A 16,148-nucleotide genomic window follows, 5' to 3' on the forward strand; every position below is an offset into this window, starting at 1 on the left:
TTGACACGCGTTTTTGGCCTTTTTAGATATTTTTTTGTTTTTTTGGCTTTTTAGTTTTTCACCGGTCTTTTCTTAGATTTTGAAAAAAAAAATTATTTTTGCGTGAAAATACATTTTATTTTTTCTTCTGTGAGAGACACAGTTTTGCTTCCGCGACAGGCATGGCCATGCCTCCCTAGTGGGCCGGCATGGCCCAGGTGCCCTGTTCTGGGTTGAACCGTGAGGCAGCGCATGAGAGCACGGCCCGGCCCATGACTGCGCCTCCAAAAAGATGGCCTCCTCCTCATCCGGAGACAGAGTGAAAGCTCCTCTCTGCTCTGCCGATAAGGCTCCTGCCCTGCTCCCCCCGCGTCGCTGCTAACTGCTGCTCCGGCTCCAGTTCCGGCGAGATGGAGGCGGCGATGGGGACGCTCGGCTCGCAGTCCCCGCTCTCTTTCTCCTCCAGCCTCCGGTAATCCCCCTCCTCACCCTCGCCGAACCCAAGATTCGCAGGTTAATTTAGTTGGGAGGGGTTTGTTTACTGTGCTTGTGCGCGAATCCAGTGTTAACCAGCCGGGCCTGTGTGTTTCATTTCCAGTATGCTCCTGCCTAACCCGCGGTCTGCCTGGATTTCTGACTCTGGTTGGTCGCTGGAGCGACGGGAGATAGTTTTTGTTGCAATTTGGCTCGGCAATTATGTATCTTGATACAAGGAGTTGTATTCCTTGGGTTTGTTTGATCCTAGGCGAAACTTTTTTAAACCGGATGTGCAACTACTTGGTGAGACCTTCGATTTCGCCAAGCTTGATGCTTGTCAGGCTGCCAGGTCTTTTTTTTTTACTGATCCCCCCCTTTGTTAAAGAGACGCATGGAAGTGGATAAGTGTCAAATCTTATGAGTCAGATACGTCATATGTACTCCTATATGATAATGGCATATGCATTTTGCTTGAAAAAATAGAGGGTTCATTTCATTAAATTGCCTTAACCATTCGTTTGAAACACGTTTCATGGTGTCAGCAATGCAAAAGCATCCTGTGGTTGGCCTGTTTACAATGTGAGGAAGATCGAGGGCAACCAGAGGCTCGACGTGGTCTGCCATGGGATGCTGGCGCCCAGAAAGTTTGTGCGCAAGAAGAGACAAGAGGAGGTCTTCAAGGACGCCGATGATGAGGCCAAGCAAAAGAGCTGGAGGAGAATGATGAGTGAGATAGAGGAGTCTGGATCAGATGTGTCTTCCATTCTCAAGGCTCAACGAAACACAACGGGGACGCTGCCAAGGGACACTGTTCTCGGGACTCTCGTGCGGTTCAAACAGCTCAAAAAATGGAATCTGGTCAGCGAGGTATATACGTGCTTGCTTGCAGCGTATTACTCAATATGTTCTTGGGATCCTTGCCGACTCTTTAGTCCATGAGCAATAATATGCTTTGAGGATTCTGAAATATTTACATGCCAGCAGTGCCCTTCCTTTCTTTCTTCCTTCAGATTCTCGAATGGCTTCGAACGCAACATTGGTGGGACTTCAGCGAGATGGACTTTTTGATGCTTGTCACGGCTTACGGGAAGCTGGGAGATTTCAGCAGGGCGGAAAGGGTTCTCAAGTACATGAACAAGAAAGGTTACCGGCCGACGGTGATATCTCAGACCGCTCTCATGGAGGCATATGGAAGAGCCAAGCAGTACAGAAAGGCCGAGGCTGTGTTTCATAAGATGCAGACGTCAGGCCCTGAACCATCACCCATCACATATCAAATCATTCTGAAATCGCTTGTTGAGGTGCACGTCTAATCGACCTCTCGCATTTTATGCAATCCAATGTTTCAGCCACTATGATACTCCTGTATTTAGCAATTACTCTTTTGTCAAATTCAGTGGTAATACCGCCTTTTGCTGCTTGTATGCTCTTTTGCTCTGTTAATATTTACTGTTTTTAGCCCATGCACCTATCAAACAACTAAACATACTTATAGCAGTTCCTTGAACTACTGTACCTTGGTCCGTAACAAATGTATTTGGAGTTGCTGACAGGGCGACAAATATAAGGAAGCTGAAGCTATTTTCGAGGACCTTCTTAATGAAAAAAGAGCTTCTTTTAAACCAGACCAGAAGATGTTTCATATGATGATCTATATGTACAAGAAGGCTGGGGACTATACCCAAGCGCGTAAGCTATTCGCACAGATGCCCGAGAGAGGAATCCCACAGTCTACAGTGACTTTTAATAGTTTGATGTCATTTGAAGCAGACTATAAGGAAGTTTCAAGTATTTATGATCAGGTGCTTCCCCTCCCCATATTAACTCAACAATCAGTGTGTGCTTTGCTGCTACGGACTTGAAGATATAAACCTGTTTACTTATTTTCCCTAACAAATGGCATAACTTTTAGATGCAAAGAGCCGGACTAAAACCAGATGTTGTGAGCTATTCTCTGCTCATCAAAGCTTACGGGAAAGCTAGGAGGGAAGATGAAGCATTGGCGGTGTTTGAAGAGATGCTTGATGCTGGAATCAGGTTCGATCTTGTTTTAGCACGCTGAGGCTTGAAAATTGGTCATTGCTGGCTTGTGTAATGATGATTCCTGTCGTTGGCAAATTTTGGTTAAAGTCGCCTGTCATGTTTAAGCTGCATGTGAGTGCTTCATACATGTGAAACTTGAGTTACAGTCGCCAGATCGGGCCACAAATTCTTGTTGTGCCATGTGATGGTGGTCAAACCCATCTTTTCAGATCCTAATAATCATAGGAAGTAAATTCGGTGCCATTTAAAGAAACCAAGTCCTCTGCTCTGATGAATGCACAAATTTAAAGAAATATGCCAAGTTCACCACATTCCAGCTGAAGAATAGTCTTCAGATTATTGTTTTCTCATAGGCGGTAATCCAGAATATGCTATTGGTGATCTCATTGGATGTTATTTGTCCAGGCCAACACGCAAATCATACAACATCTTGCTTGATGCGTTCGCAGTATCTGGATTAGTAGAAGAGGCTCGAACAGTTTTCAAGACTATGAGAAGACACAGGTATGCACGACTTGCATTCTTTAACTTGAAAGAACTTCAGAAAGGTGCATCTGCTGGTTTCTTACCTTGTCACACAATTTGCTTGCGCAGGGTTGAGCCTGATCTCTGCTCTTACACAACAATGCTCTTGGCTTATGTAAATGCTTCTGATATGGATGGGGCTGAGAAATTTTTCCGTCGGATCAAAGACGATGGGTTGAGGCCAAACGTTGTTGCTTATGGAACTCTGATGAAAGGCTACTCGAAGTTGGATGATGTTGAGAAAGTAATGCGGGTTTATGAGCGAATGCGGATGCAGGGTGTTGAACCCAATCAAACCATCTTTACCACCATCATGGATGCACATGGCAGGAACTCAGATTTCGGAAATGCTGTCATTTGGTTCAACGAAATGGAAACACGTGGATACCCACCAGACAAGAAAGCGAAGAACATCCTGCTTTCTCTCGCTAAAACACCTGAAGAACAGGAAGAGGCGAATGAGTTGACGGGGAATGGTGCGGTTCAGCTTGAAGTAAAACCCAACGGCGTGCCCGCCGGTTTAGGCACCAATGGTGCTGATGTGGACGAAGGTGGGCTAACTGATAGTACTGCACATCACCACTCCTTAAATGGCGCATCCACAAGTGATCTAAATGGTAGAAACAAGGCGGGAAGCAGTGGTTGTGAGGATGAAGACGACGACGACGATGATGACGATTACGAGGAAATGGATGATGAAGAGTTAGATTTTGTTGCTTTCAAAGATAAGCGAGAACTAAATTTTGCGACTTGATATGTTGAAGCATTGGTGTATATTTTCTTGCTGCAAAACTTATGATAGCTTTTCCTATGAAAAAAAGGACTTTGTGGTATTCTCGAAATGTGTCAATACAGCTGGGCTGGATGGTGTTTTTGCCTGGCTCTGTCTGTCAAGTGTTAAGCGAGTCGAACCAGTGGTGAATACCTGTTGCATAATTGACATTATTTATCAGGTTAGTTCTTACTATTTCGGTTGATTTCAGAGAAATGCTGGCCACTCACTCCGTAGTGATCTAAAAGGTCTTATATTTGTTTACAGATGTAAGTACTGTATAAGGATTACATTCGTTTTTACCAAAACATGGACTTGCATACGGTCAAAAGGTTTTGGTGGTTATTTATCATCGGTTGTCAACAGATGGGATCGGTTCGAACTTTGTATCAAGTACTTCAGTTTTTCCCACTCAAAAAAGAGAGTAGTACTTCAGTTTTGTCTATGGAACCCTTTTCTTCAGTTCAGGTACAGGACAATTGTATTTCTTATTTAGGAGTGACGGTGGACATGCCCCAAAAATCAACTCCCCCTCCCCTCCTGCGTCGCCCCGCATGCGACCGAGGGGGAACCCTGGTCACCCCCACTCTTCTCACCCTCCCTCGTTGCCACCTAAGGGCGAAGCCTGGTCGGCGCCGGCGGCGGCGGATATCTGTTCATCTCCTAGTGGGGCGTCCTGGCGTGGGCCGTGGCGGCCAATCTAGGGAACCGACGCGTGGCTGCGTGACAGGGTGCCATGGTGGTGGTGCACGGGTGGTGGCTGGGCAAAGCGTCTTCAACTGGTTTTGGTAGCGGCGCTCAGATCTGTCCAGCGCATGGTGCGGGGGCGGGCTCGCGGCCATGTTGCCGCCATTTTTCTCCGCCGTGCGTTGTCCAGCACGGCTGCGAGCCCGCCCTCCCCCTTGTCGCAGCCCCTGTTCCCTCGACGCCCGAGCTGTCCAACCCTGGCCGCCTGATTTCAGCGCATCCAGGGGGTGGATTTGGAGCGGATTCGGTAGGATTTGAGCTCACCCCGGCTGCCGGAGGCCGCGCCGTGCCATGGACTGGCTAGGTACCGGACCGCACAACCCTGACAACGCCCCCAAGCCGCATGCAGGTATTGACTCCGCCTCTAGCCGCTCGGATCTACCCCGTCGCCGGTTCGTCGACAAATACACCAACGACCGTCGTCCAGGCTCGGTGCTGGCCCAAAGGCTCGTCGGCGCACAGTTGCCGCTCATAAAGTGCGACGACTGTCCACGAAAGGTCGTGCCCCGCATGTCTGCAATGCTGAAACATCCCGGATGGTTGTTCGTCAAGTGCAAAAACGATGGGGTATGTGCTAGTTTAGCTTTGGTTGTGCTCCCGGATTCGGCGCGTTTTACTTACACTCAAATATTTATTGTGTAGGATGGATGCAACTTTTGGTATTGGGAAAAATAATACATCGATCTACGATAGAGCAAAAATTGATAGATGTATGTGCACTTTTTGCTAGAATAGAGGATAGAGATGAGACTAGATGTGAAGAAGCAACATCTACTTCTTTAGACTCGAAGAAGAAAGAAGCATGCAAGACCGAGACTCTGCGGATCAACAATGAAGACATCGAGAAGGCATTAATCCAACTTGCGGGAGCAGTTATGGGAGGTGTACGTCTTTTAAAATGTTTTTTTATGATTCTCGTTTTCTTTGGTTTTACTATTCTAGTCAAGATTTGGTGATGTACTCCACTGTATCGAAAAAACCGATGATGAAAATAATTTAAAAAATGCATTACAAAAAATGTATGCAAACGAGATGCGGCAGAAATGTGGCCACGCGTTGAACACACGGCCGGCAGAAATCCAGACGTACGCAACCTCATTATCATCCCTAAACGGATGAAAAATAGACCAAACGGACGTCCATTTAGGATCGTGCGTTGGGGTTGGCCTAACCGGCGTAGATTGCCGGCCCAACGAATGGAGTCGGCCACTGATGTCGTGCTTCAAAATTCTAATGGTCGACACGGGTTACAACCTTTGCACATTCTCATCGGACGAAGCAAGCTGGAGACACAAGCCGTGTGTGGCCGGCCACCAGGCACCAGCTGAAACGAGGTCATTGTGCGCAAAGGAACGACACACTGGCTTGCTCACTGTTGTTTGTTCATCGTTCACGTGATCGCTGACAGAGACATACCTTAGAGTAGTGGCGGAGCTTCAATTCTGCCTAGCCCCTTCAACAATTCTGCGCAAAGGGACTATTGCCCCCCCTATTCTAGATTTTTTTTAAGTGTATCCTTAATATTGTTAGAATTGAATTCTCAGAGTTCATGCACAACTTATTTTCTTCGCGCGCCCTCAATTCTGCCTAGCCCCCTCAACAATCTTTATCAAGCTCCGGACACTGCTTAGAGGATGAGGACTTTGGCATGGCACTGCGCTCGGGTGATCGAGCTATCCGAGCTAAAACAATTCGAGGATACCACTGAGACTCATGAAAGCTTGCTATACATTTTTTCGATAAATGATGAATTTTATTGGTTCAAAAAGAAGCATCAAGAGGATACGAACCCGAAGATCCTTCGATGACCATCGCCGCCATGGAACCCTAGGAGGTAGCTGCAACATTGTTTGTAGTTAACCCCACTCGGTCGACCAGATATTAATCAACACCACCAAGTCGTGAACCTAGCATCGTCGTCCGGACGACAACTGCGTGGAAGTCCACCACCTCGTTGTCGCGGTCCACCTGCTAGAGAGCCCGACTGGTGGCGAGGACGCCAACGCCAAAGTAGCCATCATTGCGCAGCTCCGTACTGGTGGCGAGGACGTACTGATGGTAGTATCCGCCGCTGCCACCAAGGGGCGTTGTAGAGAGGGATCCTGCCGACAATCAGTGGATGTCTTGGTGTGGATGGGCGCGAGCAGTTGTTGATCCGGTTTCTCCGGTCGCCGGCCAAGGGGGCACCAGATCTGGGCGAAGAACCCACCAGAGCATCTGCCAAGGCCGCTGGCTTCCCCCAGCGTGATCGTCGCGCCTGTTGGATAAGTTACGACCAGAGCCTGCCGCTGCATCTTGCCCAGCAGTCCAGGAACCCGATCGCCACACCACCATGGATATGCTCCAAAGTTGCGTCGTCCCCACGTCCTAGCGTGAGCCGAGGAAAACGCCCCACCGCCGTCGTCACTGGAGCCTGCGCCTCTGGCGGCGGCGAGACGAGGGGAGGGAGTGGAGGAAGACTAAGCGCGCAAGGGTTTCGCCCCCTGAGTCGCTAGGGAGGGCGACGCGGGGGTTGTGCGTGCGGTTAGGTGTCTTAAGATTGCTAGACATATTCTGAGAGAAAGCGTGGCAATGTTGCTCGTCAAAAACTGTTTACGTTGCTGACCTCGTAACCGGAGGAATAATGTAGGAGGTGAAAGACTGGCCTAACATTTAGAGGGAGGCGGTGTCCTTTGAGGCGGATTGGCTGGCGATCTTTGCTTGTCGGCTTGGCAGCCGAGCAATACCATGAGACTTTACAAAAATGATGAGATTGCTTTTGTCCTTTTATTTACTTAGCAAAAGAATTGTTGGAACAAAGTATTGTTGTGGATAGGCATGGATAAATTATGAATGCATTTGATTTGATTTCTGCATAGTTTTGAGATATATGTATTTTCTTCTTCTTCCCAAATACTTGTACTACCTACGACCAATTTTTTTTTGATGTATACTTTGGTACGAAGGGAGTACTCGAGAAAAAAGTTCAAATCGAAGAACAATTAAATTCAAATTCACATTCAAACAATTCCTTTATTTAAATCCTCTGACGGCTCCCTCCCGGCAAAAACGGCACACGACGACGGCTTCTCAGGCGCCGGCGCGCACCACGGGGCTCCACGCGACGCGAGCACCGCCATTTCGCCGCCGCTCGCCGGGCGGCGAACCCGCCACCTGCTCGCGCCGTCTCCATGCCTCTGCTCGCCCCCGGCATCATCCTTCGCGACGCGCGGACGCCGCGGGGGTTCGTCCAGCTCCTCGCCTCCTCCTCCTCCCCGCTTCCGCCAAGCCCGTCCGCCGCGGCGCAGTGCCATGGGCTGGCCACCAAGCTCGGCCTCGCGGCCAGCAACGTCTTCGCGGGCACCGCCCTCCTCGCCTTCTACTGCCGCTGCCGCCGCCCGCGCGACGCCCGGCGGCTGTTCGACGAAATGCCCGAGAGGAGCGGCGTCACCTGGAGCGCGCTCGTCTACGGCCACGCGCGGTCCAGCGCGCCCGGCCTCGCCGTGGAGGCGTTCGGACGCATGGTGCGCGCCGGCTTCTCCCCCACGGCGGCGGCCGTGTCCAGCGCCCTTGTCGCGTGCTCGAGGATGGAGGACGCCCGCGTAGGGGCGATGCTCCATGCCGCTGGCCTCAAGTGCGGCGGCAGCGTCTGTGGCAGCGTCGTCGTCGGGACTGCGTTGGTGGACATGTACGCCAAATGCCGTGATGTTTCGGCTGCTCAGCGGGTTCTTGAGGAGATGGAAGAGAAGAACGTGGCCACTTTTACGGCTCTTGTGGGCGGGTTCGCCTCAGCCGGAAGACCTCGCGAGGCCATGGTGTTGGTCAGGGAGATGGAACAGTCAGGGGTGGCACCAAATATGATGACATACAGCAGCCTTCTCAGCTCATTTGCGGGTCCTGAAGACCTCAATCATGGGAGGCAAGCGCATTGTGCGGTGCTAAAGAAGGGTCTCGAGCACAATCCGTATGTTCTGTCCACTCTTATGACCATGTACTCCAAGTGTGGCATCTTAGATGATTTCAGGAAGGTGCAGATGGCTGTTTCATGCCAGGATCAGGTGTCGCTCAATTCCGTGATCTCGGGGCTCTCCTGTTTGGGAAGAGGCGACGAGGCGTTTGAACAGTTCTTGGAGATGAGACGGCATGGCGCTGACACAGATATGTTCACCTTTGGCAGCATGCTGAAGGCTATAGGGAGCTCATCCTCGCTGCTGGAGGGAAGACAAGTCCATGCTCTGATCCTCAAAACTGGGTATGAGTCTGATGTGAATGTCCAGAACGGTTTGATCTCCATGTACGCCAGGCGCGGCGAGATAGGGGAGTCCAGGGATGTTTTCGCTTCGGTGGAAGCGCCTGACTTGGTCTCCTGGAATTCGCTTCTGACAGGCTATGCTCAACATGGTTATGGCAAAGAGGTGGTTGAGGTGTTTGAACAGATGAGGAGACTGAATGTTCAGCCAGACAACACAACCTTCTTGTTGGTGCTTACAGCTTGCAGCCACGCCGGTTTGGTGGATACAGGGTTGGAGTACTTCAACTTGATGAAAACAAACGGGTTTCTCGCAGGGGCGCGGCTAGAGCACTACGCGTGCGTGGTCGATCTTCTCGGTCGAGCAGGCCATCTCCAAGAAGCCGAGGCTTTGATCAACGACATGCCTATTGAACCTGGCGTCTCGGTGTACAGAGCTCTGCTTAGTGCCTGCCAGATCCACGGCAACCTTGAGATCGCGATCCGGGTGACCACACGCCTGATCGAGCTCTACCCGCACGACTCCTCTGCCCATGTTCAGCTGTCAAAGGCCTTTGCCGGTGATGGCCACTGGGGTGATGCTGCCGAGGTCAGGGAGGCCATGGCAGGTAAAGGGATAGTGAAGAACCCTGCTTGGAGCTGTGTCGAGGACCGGGTACAGGTTGGATAAGAAGGTTGAGATCCCATAAATTTGCCGTTGTTAACTGGGAGTGACTTAATGGTCAGCTTTATTGTAGTGTTAACTGAAGGTAATGCCAGAAACCACTCATAAATCCAATGAACCTCTGAAATCTGTCTGATAAATTTCGGAGAGCAGAGATGGCTCATGGCATCAATGGATAAGAAAGCACAGATCATGTGCCATCACAGTATCCTGTACTTATACGGCATTAAAGCACATGAATTACAGCACATTTGATAAAATTTCCTGATATTGCAAGGATTTTGCGCTACTGAAACCAAGACCACTCGAGTGCTGGGTAACCAAAGCCTATGGTTTAAACTGTCAGGACCCGAATCTGATGCATGAAGAAAACAGGTTGTTATGTCAGACCTATAATCGTTTTTAGGGATATCAACACCTGTACCTCAGTTAACTGATACAGGCTAGTACTCCCTCCGTTCCGAATTACTTGTCGCAGGTATGGATGTATCTAGATGTATTTTAGTTCTAGATACATCCATTTCTGCGACGAGTAATTTGGAACGGAGGGAGTAGATAAGAAGGCAAAGACCTTTGACAGCAATGTTGATAAAAATCCCTGATACTCCAAGAGTTCATGCTGCTGGAAACAAGATATCGGACCGCCGACTGACGAAAAGCTAAGATTAAATTCATGAGGACCCCAGGTTTGACACATGAAGATGAAGAGCAGGTCAGTGTATCAGCACTTTACTACTGTACTTTTTAGGAAAAAATCAGCGCCTTTACTTGTCTTTAGGGAAATCAGCATCTTTACTTGCCATTTGGTCATGAAGCAAGCAGTATTTCCCTGCACTTATGCATCATTACGGCTTCTATGAATTGCAGCTTAATTCTCCAAATTCTGTGTGCACGCGCGCACGCAGGCAGGCAGCTTGGTGCCACCTGAAGCATGGCTGGGCCGGCCGGGCCTTTCTGCCTTGGGCCAGAACACACGTGCGCAGGCTCCCCTCCGATACCACCGAGGCGAGGAGGAGGAGGAGAGAGCGACCACGGCTTCCCACCACCAGATCGACCGACGAATCCTCTTCCTCCTCCTCCGCGCCCTCGCCTCCTGTCGCCACCGCAAGCAAGGCAAGGCAATGCCGGCGGCGGCGGCCTCGTTGTTGCGGGCGGCAAACCGCGGGTAGACAGGCGCCAAATCTTGGGGAAGCCCGCCCGCCCCCTCCTAACATTCTTCACCGTTTCTTCTTTATAAAAATCCTCTCTTGGCTCTTCCTCCCCGATTCTGTATATATTCGCTGCTGCTGTGCGGGGTTGCTCTCGGCCTGTCCTTGCTCTTCTCGCTGTTGCCGCTCTTGTTCGTTCTTGGCGCCGGTGCCGCTGGATTGGTCTGCGTTCCGTGCCGGCCGCCGGAGATGGAGAACGGGCACGCGGGCAAGCACCGGGTGGCCGTCATCGGCAGCGGCAACTGGGGCAGCGTCGCCTCCCGCCTCCTCGCCTCCAACACCGCCAAGCTGCCCTCCTTCCACGGTAACCACCCTCTCTGGTCTCTGCCTCTCACCGAGGATGCTCTGCTCCACCGTGTTCTTGACCTGTGGCACAGCACAGTACGACATGCCGGCTCTGCCATTTGGAATGCTAGTTTCTGTCCGTTTTGGGAGCATGTGACCGATGCAATGCAATAGGTGGCCACATGTATCCTATCCTCTTGGTGGGCTGATTTGGTGCTGACCAGCAGAATAATAGTCCAAAAATCATGTAGCAGCATTTGGCCAAATTGACTCCTTAAATGTCTCTATGCCGCCGTATGTATGTATGTACGACATTTCCAGTTAGCAATCTGTAGAAACATGTGCACCTGAAAAACTGACATTTCCACTTAATTAGCAGTATGTAGGACAGAATTGACATGTTGTAGTCTCTGATTTATCCTTTGAGACCACTAATCTACAGTGTTTCTTGGACTGAGTTTGATACTAGCTAGAGTTCTCTTTAATTTTCTCTGTGTGTCGTCCTGCATACACAATAGTAGAAATAAATTTGAATAATATGCACTTTTGGTTACTGAAGAGGCATGCATGTGTGCACCTGTTGGTTAAATGTCTCTATGCCGCCGTATGTATCTATGACATTTCCAGTTAGCAATCTGTAGAAACAACGTCAACCTGAAAAACTGGCATTTTCTCTTTTAGCAATATATGTAGGAGAATGGACATGCAGTAGTCTCTGGGTTATCCTTGAGATCGCTGATATATAGTGTTTCTTGCAGTGAGTTTGATACTAGCTAGAGTTCCTCTTTCTTTGGTGTGGTGTGTCCTCCTGCATACACAATTGTAGAAATAAATTTGAATAAGATGCACTTCTGGTTACTCAAGATGCATCTGTGCACCTGTCGGTGTTGATTTTGGGGTAAACTGTTTGCAGATGAAGTGAGAATGTGGGTGTTTGAAGAAACATTGCCAACAGGCGAGAAGCTATCTGAGTCCATTAACCAAGCACATGTAAGAGTTAAATCTAATTCCATTTGTCTTGTTTTAATTCTTGAACGGGCAATGACTTGTACAGTAACGAATGGTTTCATTCTCACATGTTGCAGGAGAACTGCAAGTACTTACCTGGTATTAAGCTTGGAACCAATGTTATTGCTGACCCCGACTTAGAGAGTGCAGGTAATTAACCTCGCTGTAACCCATTTCTGATTATCATTAGGAGGAAAGACTACTTTGGATGCTAGTAATACATTCTCTTCTAGTTGGTCAAGAAAACTTATGAAACAAAAATAAGGTTAGACGGTTTAATGACTTGAGCTTTGCTGTTCACAGATATGTTTGTCCCTTTTGGCTTTGTTTGCCTATGGAAACTACTTAAGAAATAATAATGCACATAACAGTATACAATTCATAATTAATTTTGTTTTCACTATCGTTTCAACTATACATCAAGCCTTTTGCATGTTGTCAGATAATTGTCCATAATAATTAATCTGGCTTTCTCAGTCAAAGACGCCGATATGCTGGTTTTTGTGACTCCCCATCAATTTGTGGAGGGTATATGTAAGAAGCTTGTGGGCAAACTAAGACCAGGAGTTGAGGCTATATCCCTCATCAAGGGCATGGAGGTCAAGATGGAAGGACCATGCATGATATCAAAACTAATTACCAATACACTTGGAATCAACTGTTGTGTCCTCATGGGTGCTAACATTGCAAATGAGGCAAGTGTTTATTCAACTTTCCATGCGAAATTTCTTATAGCCTTCAGCGGCACAGAAAAAATAAGTGGGTGTGTATCTCATATGCAGATCGCTGTTGAGAAGTTCAGTGAAGCAACAATTGGATATAGGGAAGATAAAGAAGCAGCAAACCGATGGGCTAAACTTTTCACCACTCCTTACTTCCTAGTTGCTATTGTAAGATCATCAGCCATAACCTCATAAATTAATAAATTTCCACGTTCTGGCCGTCCTGGCATGGTGATAGACAAGTGTGAAATATGAAGGTCTTTAAATTTCTACAATTGCCGAGTCGAAAAAGAACTGGGTTTGAAAGTGAAAGTGGAAAGGGAAGGTTTCTTACTAAATGGTAAAATTTCGAATGTAGTTATGAGGTATTGAGGTACCAATGAACATGAATGGCAGCAGAAAAATGTGAAACAATTCTGTGGGCATTTAAAGCAAATTTACATTCAGGTTCAGTAAATTCTGTGAGTTCAATTCTTATTGATGCAGCCTTAGTTATGTACCCTTCATGTACAGGTGGAAGATATTGAGGGAGTTGAACTATGTGGGACACTGAAAAATGTTGTGGCGATTGCTGCAGGTTTTTGCATACAGTAGTATTTTGTGTGGTTTCATTCACTGCTTCCTTTCAACTTCAGTAATCTAAGTGGTGAATTAATTTGCAGGCCTTGTTGATGGCTTGGATATGGGAAACAACACCAAGGTATCAATTCTATTACTGAAAGCATTTTGAATGAAGAAAATAATGTGCATGGCATAGTCTTATGCTATCTTTCTTTGTTATTAGGCTGCAATAATGCGGATTGGTTTGCGGGAAATGCGTGCTTTCTCTAAACTTCTGTTCCCTTCAGTCAGAGACAACACTTTCTTTGAGAGCTGTGGTGTGGCTGACCTTATAACTACATGCCGTACGTATCTTCATTGTTCTCAATTAACCACTGAACATACATACTAAAAAATGTTATCGTTCCATGGCAGTTGGTGGGAGAAATAGGAGAGTGGCAGAAGCCTTTGCAAGAAATGGCGGCAAAAGGTTTCTTCTCTAACCCTGCATCTCTGCTGAGTTTTGACTTTGTCTACCTCTGTTCAAGTATCCAAACAAGATGCCCTGTTTATTTTTGGCCTATGCTAGATAGATAGGCAGTTAGCATAGCATGACTATGTTCTTTCTGCCTGCTGTGATTATATGATAACTGTTTATTTCATCAACTTTATGACAGGTCTTTTGATGAGCTAGAGGCAGAAATGTTGCATGGGCAAAAACTGCAGGTAAAGAAAAAGAAAGAAATTTATAATGTATAATGAAGGCGTTGACAATTTGGTGTTCCTAATTTTGTTTGTTTCATAGGGGGTATCCACTGCAAGAGAAGTCTATGAAGTATTGACTTATCATGGATGGCAGGAACTGTTTCCGCTTTTATCAACTGTACATGAGATCTGTATCGGACAACTGCCTCCTACATCAATAGTTGAATACAGTGAGCATACGCCCAACCTTTCCTTCGTCGGTGGTTCTACTCCATGTTACTGAGCTACATACTGAAATCTGTATTGCTGCCTGAGTTCTCATTATAACGAAACAAGGCGGGGTATACTGAATGTAACCTATTGAAGTGCATGACCCTATGAGTCAATGCTTCTATGTCTAGTTGCTTGAAACTGCTGTTTGTGAACCTTACTCAGGAATCAGTGAATTCCATGGTGTTTCACAAGATGATACTTAAATGAGAAAGAACACCAAAGGTTGTACCTCGTGTTAATGTTGAATTAGAGTCTATACCTGCACTTCAAATTGCTTGAAAACCAGGAATTAATGAGATCTGAGCTTTGCAATTTTTTCCCCATTGCATCCAGGAATATTTGACTTGATCAGATAAGTGGGTCTAGTATTTACTCAGTGTATAATGTTGTGAAAAATATTGTATTGTGTTATAACCATGTTGGATAAATTGGTTTCATTTTCCAAGTGTCAGAAAAAAATGATAACTGAATGTTAAATGGTGGAACGTTATATCATATATGTAAGGAGATCTCAAGTGAGTTAGTTTTGAAGGTCTTGCAATGATAGTTTGCATTGAAAGGGGATTATAAAACTGGGAGCTGTTTCCAATCCTGAACTGTTGGTCAGGACAGTCAGAATGAAGATCATATTTGTATGCAACTGTATTATAAGTTTTGAAATGGGAGGCTTGACAGTGTAATTGTGAGTTACTTTTGCTGATGTGACTATTAAGCAGAAGCATAAACATAGGGACATATATATCGGAATATACTCTATCCCTATTGCAGTAAACCACAAGTAGACTATTAGAAATGCAGTACATTCAAATTCTTCACCGTACTTTTACTGAACCATGTGCATATGGACTCAAAGATCCTGGAAGTTGGCATTTGAGGTTGCTAATAAGTTAGCACATTTATGGGATGACAAAAAGATATTAAATTTATATGTTACTGATTTCTATTGTCCTATACTAGTATAATGCCTGATATGCTCAAATTGGATTAATTGCCCAGTTTAGTTCTTAGTAAATTAAAAGCTGTGAAATCATAGAGGCTGGTTTGATGCCAATATTTGGCAAGCCAACATTTGCTCCCAGCTAGATGCTGAGATGTCAATTTTTTATTTTGCCTATTTATATTGTCATATACTATGCTTGAGATGCTCAAATTAGATTCTTGGCCCAGTTTCTTTCTTAAATGAAAGAATGTGAAATCATGTCGCTCTCAGCTAGATGTCAGGATACTGAATCTACCCTGTCCTGAACCCATTTTCAGGGCTCGCTGAAGGTCAATCTTGAAGATACCATCAAGAACAATTTGGGCTTTGTAAAGTTTTTCGAAGACCAAGCATTCCATTACCTTCCAAGTCCCGGGATAGCAAGGGTCAGGAAGTTCTAGATGCTAGATGCTAGCTCATTTTGTTTATTCATTTGTGGCATCATCTGTCACATCTTACATATGTGCTGGCTTCAGCAAAACCAAGCAAGGAGTCATCACCTGTTTGTAACTTTGTATTATAAATTATGCTTGTAAAAGATCAATAATGTGCCTTTGTTGTGCTCGGCTGTTAAACGTTTATTAAGAGGTAACATTTGCATCAGCAGCCATGACTGGGAATCTTTGCCTGCATGCTGGTTCCTCTTTGGAATCCTGCCACAGTTGTGTGTGTATGACATGTGGGACCCGGCTAAAACTTGTGGCACTTCTGATCTAACATTGACATCAGCATGACTAGGTAGGTATCTTTGCCTGCATGTTGATTCCTCTTCGGAATCCATGTGTATGACATGTGTGACCTGGCTAAAAAATGTGGCACTTCTAAGCTAATTATGTCGTCTAGCTAAACACATGGCTAACTTGGCTGCCAATTATTATGACTGATGTTTCTTTGTTTTTGTGAAAAGATGTGGCTCGCCATTGCCAGAGCAGTACATATTTGGTGCACCTACAGGCCATCCAGTGACAAGATCCAGCACCAGAAACATGTACT

The 16,148-nt window shown here is 46.7% G+C and overlaps 2 protein-coding genes across 7 annotated transcripts; both read left to right on the plus strand.

Moving 5' to 3' along the window:
* The first annotated feature begins 244 nt into the window (after positions 1-244).
* On the plus strand, positions 245-3,991 carry LOC123080962 (pentatricopeptide repeat-containing protein At3g59040). The gene is made up of 7 exons (XM_044503917.1): positions 245-451; positions 999-1,323; positions 1,467-1,757; positions 2,010-2,258; positions 2,369-2,493; positions 2,905-3,003; positions 3,094-3,991. The coding sequence occupies exons 1-7, from the start codon at positions 390-392 to the stop codon at positions 3,776-3,778; spliced, it is 1,836 nt and encodes a 611-aa protein (XP_044359852.1). The 5' UTR covers positions 245-389; the 3' UTR covers positions 3,779-3,991.
* A 3,585-nt stretch (positions 3,992-7,576) lies between these two features.
* LOC123080963 (glycerol-3-phosphate dehydrogenase [NAD(+)]) lies at positions 7,577-15,758 on the plus strand. 6 transcript variants are annotated; one of them, XM_044503921.1, is made up of 13 exons: positions 9,468-10,147; positions 10,303-10,947; positions 11,842-11,918; positions 12,014-12,086; positions 12,414-12,631; positions 12,719-12,826; positions 13,172-13,235; positions 13,321-13,358; positions 13,443-13,563; positions 13,634-13,688; positions 13,876-13,924; positions 14,004-14,133; positions 15,434-15,758. In XM_044503921.1, the coding sequence occupies exons 2-13, from the start codon at positions 10,833-10,835 to the stop codon at positions 15,454-15,456; spliced, it is 1,071 nt and encodes a 356-aa protein (XP_044359856.1). In that variant the 5' UTR covers positions 9,468-10,147; positions 10,303-10,832; the 3' UTR covers positions 15,457-15,758. The 6 variants fall into 6 exon arrangements, 5 of the variants coding, with proteins under 5 accessions (XP_044359854.1, XP_044359853.1, XP_044359857.1 ...); XM_044503919.1 differs by having other exon boundaries at positions 9,460-10,147; positions 12,414-12,826; XM_044503920.1 differs by lacking the exon at positions 15,434-15,758 and having other exon boundaries at positions 9,467-10,147; positions 14,004-14,268.
* Positions 15,759-16,148: the final 390 nt, after the last annotated feature.

Source organism: Triticum aestivum, chromosome 3D (genome assembly GCF_018294505.1).
Source record: "Triticum aestivum cultivar Chinese Spring chromosome 3D, IWGSC CS RefSeq v2.1, whole genome shotgun sequence".
NCBI classification, from domain to species: domain Eukaryota; kingdom Viridiplantae; phylum Streptophyta; class Magnoliopsida; order Poales; family Poaceae; genus Triticum; species Triticum aestivum.

What these genes read in the sequence shown, in the direction of transcription:
- LOC123080963 (XM_044503918.1), top strand. Translation starts at nt 10,833, where the DNA reads ATGGAGAACGGGCACGCGGGCAAGCACCGGGTGGCCGTCATCGGCAGC. An exon ending in CCCCGACTTAGAGAGTGCAG is followed by an intron (nt 12,087 to 12,413) that starts GTAATTAACCTC and finishes TGGCTTTCTCAG; the next exon opens with TCAAAGACGCCGATATGCTG. An exon ending in TGCATGGGCAAAAACTGCAG is followed by an intron (nt 13,925 to 14,003) that starts GTAAAGAAAAAG and finishes TTTGTTTCATAG; the next exon opens with GGGGTATCCACTGCAAGAGA.
- LOC123080962 (XM_044503917.1), top strand. Translation starts at nt 390, where the DNA reads ATGGAGGCGGCGATGGGGACGCTCGGCTCGCAGTCCCCGCTCTCTTTC. An exon ending in TTTCAAGTATTTATGATCAG is followed by an intron (nt 2,259 to 2,368) that starts GTGCTTCCCCTC and finishes CATAACTTTTAG; the next exon opens with ATGCAAAGAGCCGGACTAAA. An exon ending in AAGACTATGAGAAGACACAG is followed by an intron (nt 3,004 to 3,093) that starts GTATGCACGACT and finishes TTGCTTGCGCAG; the next exon opens with GGTTGAGCCTGATCTCTGCT.